This window comes from Coregonus lavaretus (genome assembly GCF_964263955.1).
Source record: "Coregonus lavaretus genome assembly, chromosome: 4".
NCBI classification, from domain to species: domain Eukaryota; kingdom Metazoa; phylum Chordata; class Actinopteri; order Salmoniformes; family Salmonidae; genus Coregonus; species Coregonus lavaretus.
The window spans coordinates 43,289,459-43,315,741 of NC_139991.1; the positions used below are offsets into that span (position 1 = coordinate 43,289,459).

The window sequence follows — 26,283 nt, forward strand, 5'->3', positions numbered from 1 at the left end:
TCTTTTAGATGTCTTTTGGCAAACTCCAAGCGGGCTGTCATGTGCCTTTTACTGAGGAGTGGCTTCCGTCTGGCCACTCTACCATAAAGGCCTGATTGGTAGAGTACTGCAGAGATGGTTGTCCTTCTGGAAGGTTCTCCCATCTCCACAGAGGAACTCTAGAGCTCTGTCAGAGTGACTATCGGGTTCTTGGTCACCTCCCTGACCAAGGCCCTTCTCCCCCGATTGCTCAGTTTGGCCAGGCGGCCAGCTCTAGGAATAGTCTTGGTGGTTGCAAACTTCTACCATTTAAGAATTATGGTGGCCACTGTGTTCTTGGGGACCTTCAATGCTGCAGAAATGTTTTGGTACCCTTCCCCAGATCTGTGCCTCGACACAATCCTGTCACGGAGTTCTACAGACAATTCCTTTTCCTCATGGCTTGGTTTTTGCTCTGACATGCACTGTCATCTGTGGGACCTTATATAGACAGGTGTGTCTTTCCAAATCATGTCCAATCAATTGAATTTACCACAGGTGGACTCCAATAAAGTTGTAGAAACATCTCAAGGATGATCAATGGAAACAGGATGCACCTGAGCTCAATTTCGAGTCTTATAGCAAAGGGTCTGAATACTTATGTAAATAAGGTGTAAGGTATTCATTTTTATACATTTGCTAAAATTTCTAAAAACCTGTTTTTGCTTTGTCATGATGGGGTATTGTGTGTAGATTGAGGATTTTTCTTTTAATTTAATCTATTTTAGGATAAGGCTGTAACGTAACAAAATGTGAAAAAAGTCAAAGGGTCTGAATACTCTCCGAATGCACTGAATTTTGGCTAATACTACTGGGAGTGGTGGGATTCACTTAAATTAGTTTGAAATCCAGCAACAATTGGACTAACAATATGAATTTGAAAGTATTTTCATTTAAATGAATGGAGTCAGTCATACCCTTCTATGACCTATTAGATATTCAGAGGGAGGAAAGCTTTTTTACACTTAATAAGTTGCCAGTATCCCTCCAATTGGCCTTGAATTCACAGGGTGGCAGTGCATCGGCGACCCCACATTGATTTATGTCTTTTTCAACGTTGTTTTCAGCAGGTCTCCGTTCATGGGTTTCGGTATAATTACATCTTCATGATACATACCAGCGTAATCAAGAAAAATGTGTGGTTTCTCAGGAGGTTAAACTATTTATCCAAATAGAAAATGTTATTACGTTACTAAGCTGCCAGAGACAAGACAATCACCATTGGCAATGCTTTCCCCTGTGTAGACTTGATAACCAAGAACAGAGGCTATTTTTCCTACTCATACAAAGCAAGCTGGTGATTAACTATAAATTGTTAATATGCTTGAATAGATAGCATAACAAATGTAAGAAAGAGAAAACTTTATTTGTAATATATTTATACTTTACACAAGTAAAATAAAATGCATATCTATAGTATACAGCAACTTTAGTGAATGAATAGACGGCATTCTTTTGAGAATGCTAACTGTAACCACAGCGTGACAAGAAAACAAAACATAGAAATATAAAGGCTCAATTCAATCTATAGCGCTGAATATCAACATAACAGCCTGTTTGAAACTTAAAGGCAATGTTCCCACGTTCGCGGAGACTGCATTCACGGTAAACGCTGCATATGTCGGCTAAATCAGAAATTACCTTGAAAAGTCAATCTCGCTATAAGGCTGAACTTCGACGATACGGATTGAATCAAGCCCAAAGTATTTGTACGTTTACACTTACAGTTGAAGTTGGAAGTTTACATACACCTTAGCCAAATACATTTAAACTCAGTTTTTCACAATTCCTGACATCTAATCCTAGTACAAATTCCCTGTCTTAGGTCAGTTAGGATCACCACTTTATTTTAAGAATGTGAAATGTCAGAATAATAGTAGAGAGAATGATTTATTTCAGCTTTTATTTCTTTCATCACATTCCCAGTGGGTCAGAAGTTTACATACACTCAATTCGTTTTTGGTAGCATTGCCTTTAAATTGTTTAACTTGGGTCAAACGTTTCGGGTAGCCTTCCACAAGCTTCCCACAATAAATTGGGTGAGTTTTTGGCCCATTCCTCCTGACAGAGCTGGTGTAACTGAGTCAGGTTTGTAGGCCTCCTTGCTCGCACACACTAATTCAGTTCTGCCCACAAATATTCTATAGTATTGAGGTCAGGGCTTTGTGAGGGCAACTCCAATACCTTGACTTTGCTTTCCTTAAGCCATTTTGCCACAACTTTGGAAGTATGCTTGGGGTCATTGTCCATTTGGAAGACCCATTTGCGACCAAGCTTGAACTTCCTGACTGATGTCTTGAGATGTTGCTTCAATATATCCACATAATTTTCCTTCCTCATGATGCCATCTATTTTGTGAAGTGCACCAGACTCTCCTGCAGCAAAGCACCCCCACAGCATGATGCTGCCACCCCCGTGCTTCACGTTTGGGATGGTGTTCTTCGGCTTGCAAGGCACCCCCTTTTTCCTCCAAACATGTTCATTATGGCCAACAGTTCTATTTTTGTTTCATCAGACCAGAGGACATTTCTCCAAAAAGTATGATCTTTGTCCCCATGTGCAGTTGCAAAACGTAGTGTGGCTTTTTTATGGCGGTTTTGGAGCAGTGGCTTCTTCCTTGCTGAGCGGCCTTTCAGGTTATGTCGATATAGGACTAGTTTTACTGTGGATATAGATACTTTTGTACCTGTTTCCTCCAGCATCTTCACAATGTCCTTTGCTGTTGTTCTGGGATTGATTTGCACTTTTCGCACCAAAGTACATTCATCTCTAGGAGACAGAACGCGTCTCCTTCCTGAGCGTTATGACGGCTTCGTGGTCCCATGGTGTTTATACTTGCGTACTATTGTTTGTACAGATGAACGTGGTACCTTTAGGCATTTGGAAATTGCTCCCAAGGATGAACCAGACTTGTGGAGGTCTACCATTTTTTTTCTGAGGTCTTGGCTGATTTCTTTTGATTTTCCCATGATGTCAAGCAAAGAAGCACTGAGTTTGAAGGTAGGCCTTGAAATATATCCACAGGTACACCTCCAATTGACTCAAATGATGTCAATTAGCCTATTAGAAGCTTCTAAAGCCATGGCATCATTTTCTGGAATTTTCCAAGCTGTTTAGAGGCACAGTCAATTTAGTGTATGTAATCCCACTGGAATTGTGATACAGTGAATTATAAGTGAAACAATCTGTCTGTAAACAATTGTTGGAAAAATTACTTGTGTCATGCACAAAGTAGATGTCCTAACCGACTTGCCAAAACTATAGTTTGTTAACAAGAAATTTGTGGAGTGGTTGAAAAATGAGTTTTAATGACTCCAACCTAAGTGTATGTAAACTTCCAAATTCAACTGTATAAACATAAAATAGCATTTAAATCAATGTTTCACTCTAAGAAAAGATTAACAAAAATAAATGGAGTAATAAGATCTGTCACATCTTTGGGGTTGTTATGAAGGAAACCTCAAAACATTCTTGGTTTTAAACAGCATGTGCTGTTTCATTGTCTTTGTAATAACCAGTCACCACCATTGGCAGAGTAAGCTTAGAGACGATAGGACCTCCCAGAAGAAGTGATTTTCATAGCTGAGCAAAACATACCGTATCAACTGGGCACCAATCCATGAAATATCTACATTTGAATTGACATACTGTAGAAAGGCATCTATTTGTTGATGTGTGTTTTTTTTAGCTCTTCCCTTTCTCTTTTCAGATTAATATCTTTAGATCTATGAAAGATTTTCCCCTTCCCACCCCTGGCACTTAGCAGGGCCTCCTGCACTGGCCTTACACTGGCCCAGATTATCCCTCTGTGATTGTAATTCCTAACAGAAGTCTAAGGATAGCCAAAACACAGGAAGAAAGATAAGCCTCCATGTTCCGATTGTAGAGCCGTGGGACTTGAGACACAGAGAGTCTGACATGTTCTCCTTTGTACACAATTTTTTCTTTTCAGGGTCATTGGAGGGGTCTAGATCCTCTGATGAATGGTCCAGGTTGTTAGATAATGTTCCCCCTGGCCCATCGTTCAGACTCTGTTTGTTCTGGGGTTTGTTGGGGTCAGCTTCCGTAAGCTTCGTTTTGGAGATGTTTTCCTTCTCCTTCAGAGGATTGTTGGTGATTTGTCTGCTGTTGTAGGAGGACTGATCTGGGAGACCCTTACTGGAGATGATGGAGGACTTGTCGTTGTCTGAGAGGCAGCACCTAGGAATACCAGCCCTAAGTGGACTCTCTGTGGTGAGTTTTCCAGAGCGCGTCTTAGAACTGAACACACTAATCCAAGTATGTTGAGAGCTGTCATAACAACCCTCCAGGTCAGGGCTCTTTAGCCGTTTCAGGTCTTTCCCTGCCAGTCTAGCTGGAACATGGCACTCAAGCTCTGAGCTGGACCCTTTGAAGCCCTTGAACCAGTCCCACAGAGTCTTGGCCCGGCAGTCACAGATCCACTGGTTCCCATTCAGACGCAGGTACTGGAGGGACACCAGTGGGTCCATGGTCTCCCCTGTCAGCACTGTTAAATTATTGAAGAACAGAAACAAAGTGGTCAGCTTGCGTAGGTCATGAAATGCCTTGCGCTGGACAAAGGTCACTAGATTCTGATGCAGAAGCAAGCGGTCCAGGCTCACCAAGCCGCGCAGCATGTGATCCGTCACAGTCTTTATCTTGTTGTTGTGGAGGAACAGGTAGGTCAGGTTAGCCAGGTCCAGAAACGTATCGTCATGGAGAGTCAGTAAGCTGTTGTCCTGGAGATAGAGGTGCTGCAGGGAAAAGAGTCCCCTAAACACACCCACAGGCAGCTCAGACAAGCCACACCTGTGCAGATGTAGGGTGTGCAGTCTGGAGAGGCCTCTGAAGGCTGTGGGGCTGATGATCCTCAGGTCATTGTCCCCTATGTCCAGCTCCTCCAGCCTCTCCAGGCCATAAAAGGCCCCAGCCTCGATGTGGCTGATGTTGTTGGAGTAGAGCCAGAGTACGGTGAGGTTTCTGCAGGGGCTGAAGCTGGTGGAGCGCACCACGGTCAGCTTGTTGTTTTGGAGGAAGATTCGCTGGCTGTGGACGGGGATCTCTGTGGGGATGGAGTAGAGGCCCTGCTGCTGGCAGGCCAGGGTGGGCCGTGGCTCGCTGTGGCATATGCATGGCACTGGGCAGCCCTCCACCCAACCCTCCATTGGAGGCATTGATTGAAGCCAGAGGATCAGAATGTAGAGTTCGCCAACTGCAAAAGAGAAAGACACAAGTGGGTAATGAGAGTTTGTTGGGGTTCTGCTTGACTGATAATGAAATTCCCCGAAAACACCCAATCTGCTGTAAATCATCCAAAATAAATAAGGTGCTATCATTTAGCATACTGTAGCACATTTAAACAGTCTCTTAAAATGACTCACAGTTACAATTTAGCTATAAAAGCTCCAACCTAAAAATAACGGAAAATAAAATAATACACGTTTTTAGATTTTACATATTCAAATGTAGTGTTCTTTAGATTTTTAGATTTAATGGAATGAGGCAGCAACACACTACCTTCTATAAAATGGCCTTGGCCATATTTGCAATCCTTAAAATAAATCAGTTTGCAAGTCTTATCAGAGTAGAAGATCCTGGTTTAGTTTTTGCTGGCTGTGCCACAACATTTAATTTATTTTCAGATATCTAACTGCATAAGAGCAGTGACATTCTCTTTTCTTCATCTATTTTACTAATGAAAAACTGAATTCAAAGACATCATGGCAAACGCCAAGGGGATTATACAGCACCACAGAAACCAATATTTATTAAGTGAAATGGATATTATGCACTTATGACATCCTGTCAATTTATATCAAAACCTCTGCATTTCCCCCTATGAGTAAAGCACACTTTACTAATCTAAAAGTGGAGAGCAGCTGGATTACACACCAGCTGGAGACTTATGTCAAATTGGGTAGCTTTTTACCAGTTCAATTTCAATCCTGTTCTGGAAGCACAGACCAGAGAGAGGGAGGGAGGAAAGGATGGAGGGCGAAAACGAGAGAGTGGGGGTGGGGGTTGGACTATTTCACAAATTACTAAAACATTGGTGGGTTGAGAAAAGATCCTCCACACTAACAGAGCAAATGGAACTAATCACATATGAGGACACCAGGGAATTGCCATTCGGGCCTGTGCTAGAGATCTCAGAGTCGATTTTCATGCTTGAAAGGGCAATTGACATCGGTCTCTCATGCCAGTACTGACATCACATGTAACCTTGTTGAGTGCCTACAGCAGATGAGATGCGAATGGACTCGTCTCCAGTGCAGGATGCGCTTTCCTCCTACAGTTACTACACTCTAGGGCTCTCTTATAGTAAAAGGATACCTGAATTTGATACAACCAACATCTTTGCTTTCATTGCCATAAAAATGTGCCATTATGCTCAAAGGTTGCTGTACTACGTGCCTCACCAACACCTCATACGGACTACAGGTATTTGCCTGTTGATATGTGCAGTTTAATTTATTAGCTTATTAGAGGAAAAGAAGAGGAATGTAATATGGTTGTAATAAATGCCTATGAGCAATTTAGAATGTGTGAGGCTTATGAAGGCTGTCAGACTGGCAACAGTGAGACTGGAGTCTAATAGGGCACAGTTGAAAAAGAACAGAAGGAGCGATAGGGCTCCGTCCCTAATTTGTAGAGACAAAGCGTCTTCAAACCAGATGGCTTATAAATAACAGAGGAATTATGACCAAAGCCAAAGAAGCAACAGCCGAATGAGACATAGAGGAATAGAGAGAGAGAGAGAGAGAGAGAGAGAGAGAGAGAGAGAGATAGAGAATAATGCTTGTGAACAAAACAATAGATAATGCTAATTAACACAATATAATCTATTTGTACTCTAGTCATTTCATCAGAGCAATTCCAACTAGTCATATTATCAGCATTGCCCAATATGTTCTGGGATGTGGGCATTGCCCACCGGACTCAGAAGCAGGCTTAGTTATCTAAGTTAAATAATCCCCTGGCACAGGTACTAGTTTGGGGACTAAGAGACCTCGCCGAGGAGATGCTCACAGCTCCAGCATTATTTTCTCTCTCGTAAAGGTCCCAACGGCTAATTATTATGTAAATTAAGCCATCATCATTTCAGGCACTGAGCAGTGGTTCCCAAATGAATACTGTATTTGGACACTGTAAAAACTCAACAGAATGTGCCCATTTTCCGACCATAAATTGAAAGCTAAAACTGCACAATGCACTCAAAGATGTAGGCAGGTATTGACATATGAGTCATTCCATGTCATTTCAGCAAGCCATGACAACCACCATCTCAGATTGTTCTGAAATCCTTCCTGTATTTAGAAACAGGTAAGATTGGCATTCCTGATTTCTGAGAAATAAAGCTATTGATTGCACCCAAATTGGCCATTTCAATTTTAATTTATAGGATTCAGATAATATTCAATAAATATACTGTAGTACCAAACATCCGATTTGGACAAAACGTCTTCCTACCAATGAGTAAGACATTAGGAATTTTAAAAAATGTCAAAAGCCACCCACGGACCACCCACACCACACACCAATCCCACCCCAACAACCAGTATACAGTATCAATTATTTATGTTTATGTAGTATAAGCGGTTTGGAGCATTGCTTCTTCAAACTATGTAATGTATTCCCTGTGAATCTGGTGAATTTTATTTTTCCACTGTTCAGAGAAATTAGTAATTGAAGTCGCTTGCATTGTTTACCATAAAGTAGTGTGGAAGTACCAGATTTTGACAACTAGATGCAGCTGTTCCTGCTATACTGGCCTCACTATTTTCTCAATTTTGCTGGGCTCTTGTGTTTATTAAATAGATCACAACATTTCCTTTGCAACTTTGGGTACAAAACCAATAGATTTTGCTCATGATGAAAACAAATTGTGTGGTCATCCTCCATGAAAGCAATTCATTTGTCCTTCTCTTAGAAACATAATCCTTCACCCAACTTCCTTGAATAGTCCAACAAGTGGCAGCTCTCTGAGAGGGCTATCCCTATGGTGAAATTCTCATATGAAGTATTTTCCTACAAGCCCAAAACTTTGATGGAGAAATGAGCTAGGGGACAAAAATGTTGTGACAACACTAACAAAATAATACATTGCATGGCACTCTTGTGTTTTTAAACAACAACAAAAATATCAGGAAACAGCTCTATATGCATTGTGATTAGTGGCATTTACCAACCAACCAACCCAACCCAATACCATTACAAAACACTATACAGTGTGTGTTTGGGACTTTTACCATTGAAGACCATAAGAGTGAATCCATTAGAACTGCTGTAGCCTAATCGTCTGCTTGTTCAACTGTAATGGTCTAACAGTAACTAATCCAGACCTTTTGTGAAGGGAATAAACCATACACAGAAGGGACATTTCTTGGACACAGATTAAGCGTAAAAGAAGATCTGAATTGCTTTCATGGAGGACTTGAATTGTAAAGCTGACCACACAAGAGACCAGCAAAATGGATGAAATAGTGAGGCGGTATAGCAGGAACAGCAGCATCTAGTGGTCAAAACACTATTTAATGGTAAACGATGCAAGCGACTTCAATTACTAATTTCTCTGAACAGGGGGGGGGAAACATCACCAGATTCACAGGGAACACATTACATAGTATGGAGAAGCAATACTCCAAGCCACAGCTTCATACTACTTGTCAAACATAGAAAACTGATACTGTATACTGGTTGTTGGGGTGGGATTGGTGTGGGGTGTGGAGGGTCCGTAGGTGGCAAAAAAATTGGTATGAAGAAGTTTGGTCCAAATCAGATGTTGGGTACTATATTTATTGAATACTATCTGAATCCTATAACTTAAAATCGCCGATTTGGGTGCAATCAATTTGCTTAATTTCTCAGAAATCAAATTATATTTCAACAAAATAAAGTTTCAGGAATGCTAATCGTATCTGTTACTAACTACAGAACCAATTTCAGAACAATCTGAGATGGTGGGTGTTGAAATTCTCTTTCTTGTGCTTTTTGAGGTGGAACGACCCATATTGTGTATGTGTTTACAGTATTCACAGCAACTTATCATTAAATGTCTTATTAAGGTATAAAGATTTACAGGACCCCCATTATTTGAAAGCCAATGGAATCCACCCTTAGCCATTTAACGGATACCTTGTAATTAATAATATGCACCATTGAGAAAGGACCCATAAAAATACATCTACAGATGTAGGATCTTAATTTGATCACCCGGTTGCTGGAGCACTTCCCTGCAATGCAGGAAATGTCAAACTTGTAGTGTATTTGAGGTATAAAAATACATCTGAAGTTTGTAATTTCCACTATGAAATTTCAGACTTGATTTTCCCTTGTGAAAAATGTATCAACACCTACAAACATTCATTATAATCCACATAATAATTAACATTTCCTGTTGCTGCAATATTATTTTCCTGCTGTAGCAAACTGGCTCAAATTAAGATCCTAGATCTGTATTAGATTGCCTCCTCCCAGCACAATTCTCAAGAGACAGCAGACTATGCCAAACTTTTTCATATGAAACCAATCTCTGCACTGCTTGGGAGTCTATGGCTATTATATGTGGCAGCCATCCCACTGGTTCTTTTCAGAGGGAGAAAAAAGTAATGCGAGAAGAAAAAACTGAGGCTTACTAGACAGGATGTCACAGTACAGACAGTCACAAAAAGCTATTAAAACTGCAGAGCGTTGAGGTCAGCTCAGGAAGAAGTGTTTGCAGTAAACATCCATAAAGTCAACTGGACAGGTTGAAACCACACAACCCAGAAAACTGTATCAGTACAGATGAAGGATCTTAATTTGAGCCAGTTTGCAACAGCAGGAAAATAATCCTGTGCAACAGGAAATGCAAATTTTTATGTGGATTATACGTATATTAATTTATATTTTTGTAGGGGATGATACAATTTTTTTTAGGGCAAATCAAGTCTGAAAACTTTAGAAACCTCTTTAAACCTAAAAAACACTACAAGTTTGCATTTCTTGCTGTGCAGGAAATTTCTCAGCAACAAAAAAGTGATCAAATTAAGATCCTACATCTGTATTTGAGCAAAATATTTTGTTTCATATTTGAATCAGATTTTTTCAATGAAATGATTCAGTTAGAATGAATTCCAGAATAAATGAATTCCAGATATAAACTAATACTGTAATTGCAGATCTGGCAGCATATTTCAAAAGCAATATATCCTTGGTTAAACCAACTAGCAGGCAGGTACAGAACATCACATCAGTCACAGACTATGCAAAAAATATATACTGTAATATTATTCCAAATGAATGAAAAGGTATTAAGTGCATCGGTGTGCATATGTGCATAGCCATAGGTGTATCCTTGTACATCATCTACATTCATGACAGACTGGTGCTTTTTTAAAACCTCTTTAATGTGTCATGAAACAGTGTGACAATTGTTTCTCTGACTGTGAAGTGCACATCATCAGAAAAAAGCAAAGACACATGAATTAATTTTTTGCACCAAGAGGCAAGAGAGATAGGGTGCCTCAACCCATCACAAAAAAACTCAACAAAAGTTTGACAGTGTCCTAAAAGGTTTTCTTCATCCAGGCCTGTGTTGTGCTGAACATCCTATAGCGGAGGAAAATGTCCTGCATTATTGACTAGCTGCTCCTGTTCGGGTGTGCCTGGGTACACTAAGCCCCCGTGGTGGAAAATGGATTCTGCAGTAACGAGGAGCGATAAGGCACGAGGCCACTGAACCCCGACGCCTCTAGATCATTGCAGGGCCAGGCACTGGAGTTTCTCATTGCCCTGCTGATAAGAGATTCTCAGCCACAGCCCTTTATTGATCCATCACCTTTTCATTTAGAGAGCTGTCCAGTCTAAGCCCTGCCCTCCATAGCACAGCGCCCCTGCTGGCCAGCCCAGCCAGCCAACCCTCTTGGTCTTGTTCCCTTTCTTTTCTCATCCTCTTATCTCTGCTGAACAACAACCAAAATGTAAGCTGACGTGAAATTAGTTTGTGTACCTCACTCGACTTGGCCCTGAATTTAGGGGTAGGAGGTGTTGAGCAAGATGAAGACAGCGTCGGCTGTGAAAAAAGAATATCTAAAATAAATGTAGGATGCATGTGAAATATTAGAAATTGGCCAAATAATTTATGTATATAAAAACATTGATTACATTTTAAATACATTCCAACAAGACTTCTTCCACATTTTGTTACGTTACAGCCATATTCTAAAATTGATTAAATCCTTTTTTTCCCTCATCAACCTACACACAATACCCAATAATAACAAAGCAAATATAGGTTTTTACACACTCTTGGCATTCTCTCTACCAGCTTCATGAGGTAGTCACCTGGAATGCATTTAATTTAACAGGTGTGCCTTCTTGAAAGTTAATTTGTGAAATGTCTTTCCTTCTTAATGCGTTTGAGCCAATCAGTTGTGTTGTGACAAGTGAGGGGGGGTACAGTGGGGGAAAAAAAGTATTTAGTCAGCCAACAATTGTGCAAGTTCTCCCACTTAAAAAGATGAGAGAGGCCTGTAATTTTCATCATAGGTACACGTCAACTATGACAGACAAAATGAGGAAAAAAAATCCAGAAAATCACATTGTAGGATTTTTTATGAATTTATTTGCAAATTATGGTGGAAAATAAGTATTTGGTCAATAACAAAGGTTTCTCAATACTTTGTTATATACCCTTTGTTGGCAATGACACAGGTCAAACGTTTTCTGTAAGTCTTCACAAGGTTTTCACACACTGTTGCTGGTATTTTGGCCCATTCCTCCATGCAGATCTCCTCTAGAGCAGTGATGTTTTGTGGCTGTCGCTGGGCAACACAGACTTTCAACTCCCTCCAAAGATTTTCTATGGGGTTGAGATCTGGAGACTGGCTAGGCCACTCCAGGACCTTGAAATGCTTCTTACGAAGCCACTCCTTCGTTGCCCGGGCGGTGTGTTTGGGATCATTGTCATGCTGAAAGACCCAGCAACGTTTCATCTTCAATGCCCTTGCTGATGGAAGGAGGTTTTCACTCAAAATCTCACGATACATGGCCCCATTCATTCTTTCCTTTACACGGATCAGTCATCCTGGTCCCTTTGCAGAAAAGCAGCCCCAAAGCATGATGTTTCCACCCCCATGCTTCACAGTAGGTATGGTGTTCTTTGGATGCAACATTCTTTGTCCTCCAAACACGACGAGTTGAGTTTTTACCAAAAAATTCTATTTTGGTTTCATCTGACCATATGACATTCTTCCAATCCTCTTCTGGATCATCCAAATGCACTCTAGCAAACTTCAGACGGGCCTGGACATGTACTGGCTTAAGCAGGGGGACACGTCTGGCACTGCAGGATTTGAGTCCCTGGCGGCGTAGTGTGTTACTGATGGTAGGCTTTGTTACTTTGGTCCCAGCTCTCTGCAGGTCATTCACTAGGTCCCCCCGTGTGGTTCTGGGATTTTTGCTCACCGTTCTTGTGATCATTTTGACCCCACCGGGTGAGATCTTGCGTGGAGCCCCAGATCGAGGGAGATTATCAGTGGTCTTGTATGTCTTCCATTTCCTAATAATTGCTCCCACAGTTGATTTCTTCAAACCAAGCTGCTTACCTATTGCAGATGCAGTCTTCCCAGCCTGGTGCAGGTCTACAATTTTGTTTCTGGTGTCCTTTGACAGCTCTTTGGTCTTGGCCATAGTGGAGTTTGGAGTGTGACTGTTTGAGGTTGTGGACAGGTGTCTTTTATACTGATAACAAGTTCAAACAGGTGCCATTAATACAGGTAACGAGTGGAGGACAGAGGAGTCTCTTAAAGAAGAAGTTACAGGTCTGTGAGAGCCAGAAATCTTGCCTGTTTGTAGGCGACCAAATACTTATTTTCCACCATAATTTGCAAATAAATTCATTAAAAATCCTACAATGTGATTTTCTGGAAAAAAAATATCTCAATTTGTCTGTCAAAGTTGACGTGTACCCATGATGAAAATTACAGGCCTCTCTCATCTTTTTAAGTGGGAGAACTTGCACAATTGGTGGCTGACTAAATACTTTTTTTCCCCCACTGTATACAGAAGATAGCCCTATTTGGTAAAAAGGCCAAGTCCATATTATAGCAAGAACACCTCAAATAAGCAAAGAGAAATGACAGTCCATCATTACTTTAAGACATGAAGGTCAGTCAATACGGAACATTTCAAGAACTTTGAAAGTTTCTTCAAGTGCAGTTGCAAAAACCATCAAGCGCTATGATGAAACTGGCTCTCATGAGGACCGCCACAGGAATGGAAGACCCAGAGTTACCTCTGCTATAGAGGATAAGTTAATTAGAGTTACCAGCCTCAGAAATTGCAGCCCAAATAAATGCTTCACAGAGTTCAAGTCACAGACACATCTCAACATTAACTGTTCAGAGGGGACTGTGTGAATCAGGCCTTCATGGTCGAAACCACTACTAAAGGAAACCAATAATAAGAAGAGACCTGCTTGGGCCAAGAAACACGAGCAATGGATATTAGACCGGTGGAAATGTGTCCTTTGGTATGGAGTCCAAATTGGAGATTTTGATTCCAACCGCCGTGTCTATGTGAGACGCTGTGTGGGTGAACGGATTATCTCTGCATGTGTAGTTCCTACCGTAAAGCATGGACGAGGAGGTTTTATGGTGTGGGGGTGTTTTACTGGTGACACTGTCTGTGATTTATTTAGAATTCAAGGCACACTTAACCAGCATGGCTACCACAGCATTCTGCAGCGATACGCCATCCCATCTGGTTTGGGCTTAGTGGGACTATCGTTTGTTTTTCAACAGGACAATGACACACCTCCAGGCTGTGTAAGGGCTATTTTACCAAGAAGGAGAGTGATGGAGTACTGCATCAGAAGACCTGGCCTTCACAATCCCCCGACCTCAACCCAATTGAGATGTGTTGGGTCATTGTCCTGTTGAAAAACAAATGATAGTCCCACTAAGCCCAAACCAGATGGGATGGCGTATCGCTGCAGAATGCTGTGGTACCTCGACTAACCGGTGCCCCCGCACATTGACTCTGTACCGGTACCCCTTGTATATAGCCTCCCTACAGTTATTTTATTTTACTGCTGCTCTTTAATTAATTTTTTACTTAACACTTTTTTTTTCTTCTTAAAACTGCATTGTTGGTTAAGGGCTTGTAAGTAAGCATGTGGCAAATTTGATTTGATTAGATTTTTTTCCATGCTTGTTAAGTGTGCCTTGAATTCAAAATAAATCACAGACAGTGACTCCAGACCAAAGGACAAATTTCCGCTGGTCTAATGTCCATTGCTCGTGTTTCTTGGTCGAAGCAGGTCTCTTCTTCTTATTGGTGTCCTTTAGTAGTGGTTTCTTTGCAGCAATTTGACCATGAAGGCCTGATTCACACAGTCCACTCTGAACAGTTGATGTTGAGATGTGTCTGTGACTTGAACTCTGTGAAGCATTTATTTGGGCTGCAATTTCTGAGGCTGGTTCCGTATTGACTTACCTTCATGTCTTAAAGTAATGATGGACTGTCGTTTCGCTTAGCTTATTTGAGCTGTTCTTGCCATAATATGGACTTGGTCTTTTACCAAATAGGGCTATCTTCTGTATTCCCCCCCCTACCTTGTCACAACACAACTGATTGGCTCAAACGCATTAAGAAGGAAAGACATTTCAAAATTTTACTTTCAAGAAGGCACACCTGTTAAATTAAATGCATTCCAGGTGACTACCTCATGAAGCTGGTTGAGAGAATGCCAAGAGTGTGCAAAGCTGTCATCAAGGCAAAGGGTGGCTATTTGAAGAATCTCAAATATAAACTTTTTTTTGGTTACTACATGATTCAATATGTGTTATTTCATAGTTTTGATTATTCTACAATGTAAAAAATAGTAAAAATAAAGAAAAACCCTTGAATGAGTAGGTGTGTCCAAACCTTTGACTGGTAGTGTACGTCTGTCCCTAATTTTAAGGTCAACCCCGTTACTTTAATTGAACTCTCGTTTTATGGTGAAACTATTCCTTTTTAAATATGTCTATCAAAATAAACGTTGAACATCTAATAGTCAAATTATAGTGTAAAATCAGGTGAGCTGGTTCTACTCTTTTTGGCCATTTTCTGGAGTTTAATACTGTGCCTATTAATCAGCTGCCTAAAACATGCCTTAGCAATATTCATGTAGCAGCTCTTTTTACAATTGTGTCAGTGCACACACTTGTTTTCTTCTGAAATCGGGAAGGCTCTACATGCTGTGCCTATACTCATATGTTCCATTTGGAATTAAGCATATGATTATGTAAGCTCAACCTGGTTTTGGTCAAGGTGCCACCTTGAATTCATCCTATTTTGGACGTTTTCCATGGGTACACTCCACAGCATTAATATCATGAAGACTTCAACACGAGTCTGATTGGAATGCGTCCCATGTCAGTCTGCTTGCAAGCCAAACCCGTTATCTCAGCTCTCCATCCTCCCATTGATAATAGAACAAAGTTCACAATGTATATTTTTTTCATGGAGGCTGAAATGTTGAGTTATACAGCACCAGTCTTCACCTGTACTGCAAATAGTCTCACATTGCATCTGTTATGCAGCAATGTTTTCCAAGAAAAGTGGATCTGAAGTTAAGATGTTAGCTTGCCTTTTCAATCCATCCACAGTGAAAAGCAGGTTCCTGATTTGTAATCCTTGCCAATAAAAGAGAACATCTCAGATGTAACAAAGGATGAAAGCCTTGCCAAACCTGAGTAATTTCACAGAAACAGTCCAACATGGCAAATTATGCCAATGGAAGTAGAAACTGACAAACGGTGACAGCAACAGCTCCCTCCCGTATATCTTTAATCATAAATGGGAAAATAAAATCTCCATTACATCAGCTTTCTATCAAAGTGCTTTAAAGGTCCAATGCAGCTGTTTTTATCTCAATATCAGATCATTTCTGAGTAACAATTAAATGCCTTACTGTGACAAAAATAAACAATAATAGCTTCTTAGCAAAGAGCAATTTCTCAAGCAACCATTTAGCTAGGACTGTCTAAGAGTGGTCTGACTGGGGAGGGGAAAACTGAAAACTAGCTGTTATTGGCAGAGAGGTTTGGAACTCTCTTTCTTATTGGTCATTGATGTCACCAGGCAGGCCAAATCTCCATCCCACTACAACAGGCTGAAATTTCAGGAGGTATTTTCAAACAGCTCTTAAACTAAAAGGGAATTACCATAATTGTATAGTATTATTCCAACCTCATAGTGTGGAAACACATTTTACATTTTAGCAGATGCTCTTATCCAGAGCGACTTACAGCGTTCATTCGTTTTCATACTTTCTTCGTACTGGTCCCCCGTGGGATTCATGGCCACAACACTGGCATTGCGAGCGTCATGCTCTGCCAACTGACCCACACGGGACCCTGAGTATTCAAAACATTTCCATGACATAGACTGACCAGGTGAATCCAGGTGAAAGCTATGATCCCTTATTGATGTCACTTGTTAAATCCACTTCAATCAGTGTAGATGAAGGTGAGGAGACAGGTTAAAGAAGAAGGTGAATGAGCAAGACAAAAGTGCCTTTGAACGGGGTATGGTAGTAGGTGCCAGGCGCACCGGTTTGTGTCAAGAACTGCAACGCTGCTGGGTTTTTCAGGCTCAACAGTTTCCCGTGTGCATCAAGAATGGTCCACCACCCAAAGGACATCCAACCAACTTGACACAACTGTGGGAAGCATTGTAGTCAACCTTGTAGAGTCCATGCCCCGACGAATTGAGGCTGTTCTGGGGTCAACAGGAGGGGTGCAACTCAATATTAGGAAGGTGTTCCTAATTTTTTGTATAGTCAGGAAAATCATGTTGGGCCTTTAACAACATGCTGTCATTACTAATGGAGTTAGATTTGTATGGGAGTCACACTAGGAGCTTTGTGTCGCTCCTGCTTTGTTTCATGACTGTGTGGTGGCTCTTGAGTGGGCGAATGATACGAAAAGCATTAGCATGCCCTCTAGTGTTAGCACAAGCCTCCCTGCTGGTGTGACTGGCTAGCACAGTGACCAGGCTGTCAAATGACAGCAGATATCCAACCTGACGCATTTAAGTGCCACAGCAAGCAGACCATGGAGAGAGTACATGCCAGAGACAGCCAGGGAAAAGAAAAGGGCTGTGTGATGTTGCATCCTAATGGCCCTCATAACAACCATATCTGCATATCTGCCATAGATCCTCCATACGGTGTATTATATGGCTTAGCCTATTCGAATATCTCAAATATTTTGTGTGTTTTGTCACATATAAACACAAAAATGTTAATGCTGGTCTTAGTTTGTACAGTTACACTGATCAAACAGCATTGTTTTCAGATTTGAATAAGCTCTGTCTGTCTGTACAAAATCCTTTATGTACTTTGGCAGCTTGAATTTAAACTGTATCAATGAATCAGCAACGACTCAACTTAATAAGCATCACACCCTCTATTTCTCTCTGCTTCTCTCATTATTTTTATCTTTCACACCCTCTATTTTTTACCTCCATCAGTCTCCTCTACCTTGCATCTCTCATGCTCGCTCTCTCATTCCCACCCACAGTGACCTTGCATCTCTCCTGCTCGCTCTCTCATTCCCACCCACAGTGACCTTGCATCTCTCATGCTCGCTCTCTCATTCCCACCCACAGTGACCTTGCATCTCTCATGCTCGCTCTCTCATTCCCACCCACAGTGACCTTGCCTCTCTCATGCTCACTCTCTCATTCCCACCCACAGTGACCTTGCATCTCTCATGCTCGCTCTCTCATTCCCACCCACAGTGACCTTGCATCTCTCATGCTGGCTCTCTCATTCCCACCCACAGTGACCTTGCATCTCTCATGCTCGCTCTCTCATTCCCACCCACAGTGACCTTGCATCTCTCATGCTCGCTCTCTCATTCCCACCCACAGTGACCTTGCATCTCTCATGCTGGCTCTCTCATTCCCACCCACAGTGACCTCATCTGCCCTCCTTTCCTTTCCTTTTATCGTTGTGTATTCAGAACCACAAACTCCAGAGGGAAATCTGTTAGCATGTGGGCGTCGTCGACAATCTGCACTAGGATCTCCCTTCCCTGCCCTTCTCTGCCCGCCACTCTCTCTCTCTCACTTTCTCACTCCCACTCTCTCTCCTCTCTCTCTCCCCATCCACTCTCTCTCTTTCCCTCTCACACTATCGCCTCCTCTCTCTAAACTGCTGAAAATCTCACAGTTTGTATTCACCAGAGAGGTATCTGTGAAAGTAGCCCCAACATGATCAGAACAGTACGGTGTCTGAGCATAGCTTACCTCAATGAATACTAATTTAAACACTAAATGATTGTCTGGCGCCACAGGGGCGATGTGCCCATAGATTCCTATTCCCCTACACATTATGCAACCTTTTGATATCCCAGTTTTAATTTGCATACTATACTGTATAAACCCAAACTGTTGGAATTATTATGACAGAATATGTTGCTGTGCTTTTAACATAGCAGATATTAGTTAAGTAATGTTATGTACCAAGGTTGGGCTCAATTAGAATTGAATGCAGTCAATTCAGGAAGTAAAAAAAAAAGGTACAAGTCAATAATCGAAAGCATTGCTTCTCTGAAAAGTAGAAGCTATTTATTTCAAAAGGTTAGAAATGGATGCATTTTAAATTCAAATCACTTCCTGAATTGACTGCCTTCAATTTGAATTGAGCCCAATCCTGTTATGTACTCATAGGAAGCATAAAAGTATAGATACGGGTAACAACTTGAACTGTACCTGGCTGCTTGAACATACAATATTGTTTTGATCCAATTACTGTTTTTCACGAGAACAGGGACAATTCGACAATTTGTGGCTCCTTTTCAAATGAATGAAAAAATTAATCTGGCTTCACACATCAATACCCTTTTTTCATAGCAGTACACAAGGAGTAAACATCATTTTGAGTGTTCCACTGAACAGGACCAGGATAACATGAAACTTCTCCAATGAGCCAATCTTTACACATGTAGGCCTACTGTGCACCACTCAAGTATCAGAAACAGACTGCATAATCTCCCAAAACAGACAACATACATTATTCGAAAAAAAATAACAAATAAACTTTAATTTACAAAACATTATATCCACCAATTTTTCAAGTGTGTTTTCTCCTCAGAAATGATTGCTTATGGATGCCTTCATAATGTATGTACACTACCGTTCAAAAGTTTGGGGTCACTTAGAAATGTCCTTGTTTTCGAAAGAAAAGCAATTTTTTTGTCCATTAAAAGAACATAAATTGATCTGAAATACAGTGTAGACATTGTTAATGTTGTAAATGGCTATTGTAGCTGGAAACGGCTGATTTTTTATGGAATATCTACATAGGCGTACAGAGGCCCATTATCAGCAACCATCAGTCCTGTGTTCCAATGGCACGTTGTGTTTGCTAATCCAAGTTTATCATTTTAAAAGGCTAATTGATCATTAGAAAACCCTTTTGCAATTATGTTAGCACAGCCGAAAACTGTTGTGCTGATTAAAGAAGCAATAAAACTGTCCTTCTTGAGACTAGTTGAGTATCTGGAGCATCAGCAATTGTGGGTTCAATTACAGGCTCAAAATGGCCAGAAACAAAGAACTTTCTTCTGAAACTCGGCAGTCTATTCTTGGTCTGAGAAATGAAGGCTATTCTATGCGAGAAATTTCCAAGAAACGGAAGATCTTGTACAATGCTGTGTACTACTCCCTTCACAGAACAGCGCAAACTGGCTCTTACCAGAATAGAAAGAGGAGTGGGAGGCCCCGGTGCACAACTGAGCAAGAGGACAAATACATTAGAGTGTCTAGTTTGAGAAACAGGCGCCTCACAGGTCCTCTCACAGGCTGACCTTCTAGGCATTGTTGCAAAGAAAAAGCCATATCTCCGACTGCCCATCTTAATCTTTTATTTTTATTGGCCAGTCTGAGATATGGCTTTTTCTTTGCAACTCTGCCTAGAAGGTCAGCATCCCGGAGTCACCTCTTCACTGTTGACGTTGAGACTGGTGTTTTGCGGGTACTATTTAATGAAGCTGCCAGTTGACCTGTTTCTCAAACTAGACACTCTAATGTATTTGTCCTCTTGCTCAGTTGTTTTCCTTGATGTCACAAAGTATCAAATCTAACAAAAAAAATATTACATTTGACTGTGTGAAACCTAGCAGTGCTACTTATTTCTCTGAGAGTGAGGCAGATATATAGCATTTTGACCCCAAAACATGTATGGGAAAACATCAAAGTGAGCAGGTAATACTTATGGAAAATAAAATCCCCAGAGAAGCTTCTGACTGTGGATAAGGATACATTGGATTATTAACACTATCTGCTTTAAGCCAACACTATCATAATGTTTGATTCTGTTAATTTGTGGGTGACCTGGTGTCTTTGTTCTTGAAGTGATTTGTGAGCGGGACTTGAAACAACATTGACAGACCTGCATGGCAGTTCAAACTCACTTAATAATGCCATTGTGTTCCACTTGGCAGAGCAAATGGGTCATCCCACTAAAATGGAGAGAGAACTAGAGTGTTTGTGAAAAGATAGAGAGTTTGTAGTAAAAAAGCCACTTGAAACTACCAGGCTTAAAAAGCTAGTATGGTACTGATGACAGAATTGTCCAACAAAGGATGGCCTACATAACACAGTTATAACCATGACATAAACAGTAATTAATTACAGCTTATGTCAGATTAAAATGAAGTTAGTCAGCAAAACTATTTCTCAATCAGCATAACACAAAAAGTCCATAATTATCTAAAAGGAACCCCACAAAATAAATAATCACGACACAGATTAACCCTGCAAACTAAAGACAAGCATCTGACATTTACAGGTGATGCGTGTCCAAACTATTATCAACCCTTTGTAGCTTTTGCACATTTCTAAAAGACACTGAAGGGCAACTGCAAAAAATAAGAATTTAGGAGATGAATGCCTATTTTTAAACTGAACCCCAAAAGAGGAAGGAGTAAAACAAACAATGGCTTGAAATTCTTTAGAAATGTATTCCTTTGTGTGGCATTAATCCACATGCAAAGCAGATTGGTTGTGTTTGGGTGACTTGTCCTTCCATGAGAAAGGATTTGCTGATGATGAGGTTTGAGTCCTATGGGCAGTATGGATAAATAGAGGAGCAGAATGCAGCCAGACAGACTAGTGAAAAACAGACAGCAGTTCCACTGTAAAGTGATATTGATCTTGTTCCCAGTCAGATATTCATGTGTCACATTCATGTGGTCCATACTGTGCTCCTCCCCATCAATACAGTCTATTGGATTACCTAGAATTAAGTCACTTCAAAAGTCATTGGAACTCCATTGGAACTCAAATTCTTCCCCATCCATTCTCAGTGTTCCTGACTGAGAAGTGAGCAGCGATATCACTATCATAATATCACTTTTACCATAGGGCCTGCTTACATACAGTAGAGGTTGCTTTGGGGGAAATCTCATCATATCTGACCTAATCACAACTCCACAAAAAATTTCTTATGGAGCAGAGTGATATCAGAGAGGGCAGGAACAGTGATTCACTACAGCTTTCTGTATTTCAGCTATGGGAAATGTTTTACTAAGGAAGACAAAGGTTAGAAAAGCCAATGCTGGTTGGTTTACACATGCACACACTTCAGCAGGACTCTTGAGCATCCAGGCTTTTCATGCTCAATGAAAAAATAATGTACATCTTGCACTATGAATTCCTGTCTTGGTACTTGAGAAAGTCTGAACCCCAAACCCACCTGGTGCTGTTCTCCAGGCAGAGTTGAAATAACCAAATTAACCATGTGAACAACCTCTCCCTCAATGTCAGCAAGACAAAGGAGCTGATCGTGGACTGCAGGAAACAGAGGGCCGAGCACACCCCCATCCACATCGACAGGGCTGTAGTGGGTAGAGAGCTTCAAGTTCCTCAGTGTTCTCATCACTAAGGAATTAACATGGTCCACACACACCAACCGTGAAGAAGGCACGACAACACCTGTTCCCCCTCAGGAGGCTGAAAATATTTGACATGGGGCCTCAGACGCTCTAAAAGTTGTACAGCTGCACAATTAAGAGCATCTTGACTGGTTGCATCACCACTTGGTATGGCAACTGCCTGGCATCCAACCGCAAGGCGTTACAGAGGGTAGTGCGTATGGCCCAGTGCATCACTGGGGCCGAGCTCCCTGCCATCCAGGACCTCTATACGAGGCGGTGCAAGATGAAGGCTCTAAAAATTGTTAATGACTCCAGCCACCCAAGTCATAGACTGTTCTCTCTGCTACTGCACGGCAAGTGATGAACCAAGTCTGGAACCAACAGGACCCTGAACGGTTTCTACCCCAAAGCCATAAGTCTACTGAATATAGTAGCTACCTGGACTATCTGCATTGACCCTTTTTGCACTAACTCTTTTGACTCATGACATACACCGCTGCTACTGTTTATTATCTATCCTGTTGCCTAGTCACTTTATTCCTAGATATACACTACCAGTCAAATGTTTGGACACACCTACTCATTCAAGGGTTTTTCTTTATTTTTACTATTTTTTACATTGTAGAATAATAGTGAAGACATCAAAACTATGAAATAACACAAAAAAGTGTTAAACAAATCAAAATATATTTTATATTTGAGATTCTTCAAATAGCCACCCTTTGCCTTGATGACAGCTTTGCACACTCTTGGCATTCTCTCAACCAGCTTCACCTGGAATGCTTTTTAACAGTCTTGCTGAGCACTTGTTGGCTGCTTTTCCTTCACTCCGGCGTCGGACTCATCCCAAACCATCTCAATTGGGTTGAGGTCAGGGGATTGTGGAGGCCAGGGCATCTGATGCAGTACTCCATCACTCTCCTTCTTGGTCAAATAGCTCTTACACAGCCTGGAGGTGTGTTGGGTCATTGTCCTGTTGAAAAACAAATGATAGTCCCACTAAGCCCAAACCAGATGGGATGGCGTATCACTGTAGAATGCTGTGGAAGCCATGCTGGTTAAGTGTGCCTTGAATTCTAAATAAATCACAGACAGTGTCACCAGCAAAGCACCCCCACACCATAACACCTCCTCCATGCTTTACGGTGGGAACTACACATGCGGAGATCATCCGTTCACCCACACCGCGTCTCACAAAGACACAGCGGTTGGAACCAAAAATCTCAAATTTGGACTCTAGACCAAAGGATACATTTCCACCGGGCTAATGTCCATTGCTCGTGTTTCTTTGCAGCAATTCGACCATGAAGGCCTGATTCACACAGTCCCCTCTGAACAGTTGATGTTGAGATGTGTCTGTTACTTGAACTCTGTGAAGCATTTATTTGGGCTGCAATTTCTGAGGCTGGTAACTCTAATGAACTTATCCTCTGCAGCAGAGGTAACATTGGGTCTTCCATTACTGTGGTGGTCCTGTGGTGGTCCTGTGGTGGTCCTCATGAGAGCCAGTTTCATCATAGAGCTTGATGGTTTTTGCAACTGCACAAAGTAATTTTCAAAGTTCTTGAAATATTCCGTATGGACTGTCGTTTCGCTTTGCTTATTTGAGCTGTTCTTGCCATTATATGGACTTGGTCTTTTACCAAATAGGGCTATCTTCTGTATACCCTCCTACCTTGTCACAACACAACTGATTGGCTCAAACGCATTAAGAAGGAAAGAAATTCCACAAATTAACTTTTAAGAAGGCACACCTGTTAATTGAAATGCATTCCAGTTGACTACCTCATGAAGCTGGTTGAGAGAATGCCAAGAGTGTACAAAGCTGTCATAAAGGCAAAGGGTGGCTATTTGAATAATCAAAAATAATCAACAATATAACAACATTTAACACTTTTTTGGTTACTACATGATTCCATATGTGTTATTTCACAGTTTGGATGTCTTCACTTTTATTCTACGAATTAGAAAATGGTAAAAAAGAAAGAAAGAAAAACCCTTTAATGAGTAGGTGTGTCCAAACTTTTGACTGGTACTGCATGTACATACAGTATCTACCTCAATTACCTCGTACCCCTGCACATCGACTTGGTACTGGTACCCCGTGCATATAGCCAAGTTATCGTTACTCATGTGTATTTATTCCGTGTGTTATTTTTCTATATTTTTCTCTTTGCTTTGATGAGAAGTGTCCATAAGTAAGCATTTAACTGTTAGTCTACACCTGTTTTACGAAGCATGTGACAAATACAATTTGATTTGATTTGATTCAAACCCTCAATCAGTCCACAGAGAGGACATCACAAAGACCTAATATGCTGTCGTCCCTGCTAGATATGCTCAGCCTCATCTAGACAAGTATGACAGACAGAGACACAACCCTGGGCTGTATAGAGGCCAACATTTAAGGGATCGATATCACTGAAACTAAGCTATTATATAGGGGAGCTGAAAACTCTTGATGTTTCCATTCTGTCCTCTAAACCGTCATGGTAAGTTGCAGCTCTTGTTAAGGCCAGGCTAAAAGTGTGGGCTGCATGAAGAGAGGGGCATCAATATTCTATTACCTTTCTTCTTCAGAATTTCCCTTTGAGGGAGAGCTTTTGAGCATCCTCTGTTCTCTAGCCGTCCAAATTTCCCTGTCTCCCCGAGAGGCCTGAGATGTCCCACTCTCTCTCAGGCGATGTGCGTTTGTGCAGTATTTTTAAGGGGGAATTCATTAAAGGGAAAAACAAATGCTCTGGCATTATTTATAACATGCATTGTCAGAACTGTCTGGTAGGGCTCCTTCTGCATGGGGTTGGAAAATGAATAGGGTTGGAAAAGGGAGCCCCGATTCAGTTCCAAGGGAGATGTCCAGTAGAAGTTATTACATTAACAGAGATAAAAGCAAAAGATTACTAACCTTTCTTCTCCCACTAGACATTCTGTAGTTTCCTCATACTAGCATTAACAGCATTGTCCATACCAAACATTGCTCATTGTTAAAGTACTCTAGCATGAAAATCCTGGGTAGCTCATTGGGGCGCTAACAAATCATCACGGCGTAGGAATGGACTATGTTTTTGACCTTCCTGCTCTATGGTGTTTAGCCAGTTAGGCCATCAAAATATTATCAGGAGCAGTAGCATAGCCAGCAGTAATGCAGCCAGAGATTTGTTGGCAGGTGGGCCTGCAGAAATTCGGGTGGGCAAAAAAGTTAAATAGAAAACACACATTTTGCCATGGGGCAGAGAGGAAAATGTGAAGTTTTACAGTTAATCTCATGCTATTCCACACATTTTGCAATGAGGCTGAGAGAAAATGATGCAGTTTTACAGCTAGTTAAAGCTAAAATATACTGTAGGTGTGTTGACTGTGATTAAGGCACTGTATTATGAGCTGTCTTGTTTGCTAAAACAATGGCATGGTGCATATAGCACAATATGCCTCAATGCAGTCATATTCATGGCTTATTGGGGTTGTGGCTTTCAGTTAGTTATTTTTGGCCACCCATCCCATGAGAGTGAATGTCATTCCAGTGCACTGCTTGCTATGAATTCTATCTGATGGTGTTTGCATGTTTAAGTAAAAATACAAAATAATGTCCCATTTGGAACACTGACAAGTAGAGAGCATAATATGTTTTGCTCAATCTGATTAGGTGGGCCCACCCGTACCTACGCGGCTGTTCAGGAAAGGCTGAGTCTGAGGGCGACGCCATCTTTTTTCATGCCTCGATACAGCACAATCTCACAACCTGACTGTTCGTGTGCAGGCTTTTCTTAGACTCACTTCTCTCGCTGAAATAATTTATACACTTGTCATTATTCAAAGAAACTCACAGCTTTATGGCTTTACCCTTTAGGACTCTGTATAAATGATGGAGCTATGGTGCAAACTCAAAATGTGAGATTTTTCCATTGCATCAAAATGTAACACCATTATATTTCAGGCAGGAATTCAAGCTCAAGAGCTCAGGAAGGTATATGAACCTGCTACTATGCTTTGTGCTGAGTAGACATAAGCTTTATTGTACTTGTTTAAAAGTGCAAGTTTAATGTTGTGAAGCTGATAGCTATAAAACTTTGTTTTATTATCTTTTTAAGTTAATCTAATAAAGGTTACTTTTCTACCATAGTGAGTGGGTATGCAATGCTTGGTGCACTCTGACTGGATCCATGTCAGTAAAAACAAATAACTGTTCTTAGCTCTGTTCGTTTACTCATCAGATTCTCACTCCCTTCTTCCTTCTCTCCATATGTTGTAAAGGACTGCAGCACATAATAATAAATAATAATAATGCCATTTAGCAGACGCTTTTATCCAAAGCGACTTACAGTCATGCGTGCATACATTTTTTTTGTGTATG

The 26,283-nt window shown here is 41.1% G+C and overlaps 1 protein-coding gene across 1 annotated transcript; it reads right to left on the reverse strand.

Moving 5' to 3' along the window:
- Window positions 1-3,839: 3,839 nt before the first annotated feature.
- Window positions 3,840-25,635, reverse strand: LOC311127432 (reticulon-4 receptor-like; the record flags this gene model as incomplete). The annotated part of the gene is made up of 2 exons (XM_084159274.1): window positions 3,840-5,230; window positions 25,596-25,635. The coding sequence occupies 2 exons, from the start codon at window positions 25,633-25,635 to the stop codon at window positions 3,840-3,842; spliced, it is 1,431 nt and encodes a 476-aa protein (XP_084015400.1).
- Window positions 25,636-26,283: the final 648 nt, after the last annotated feature.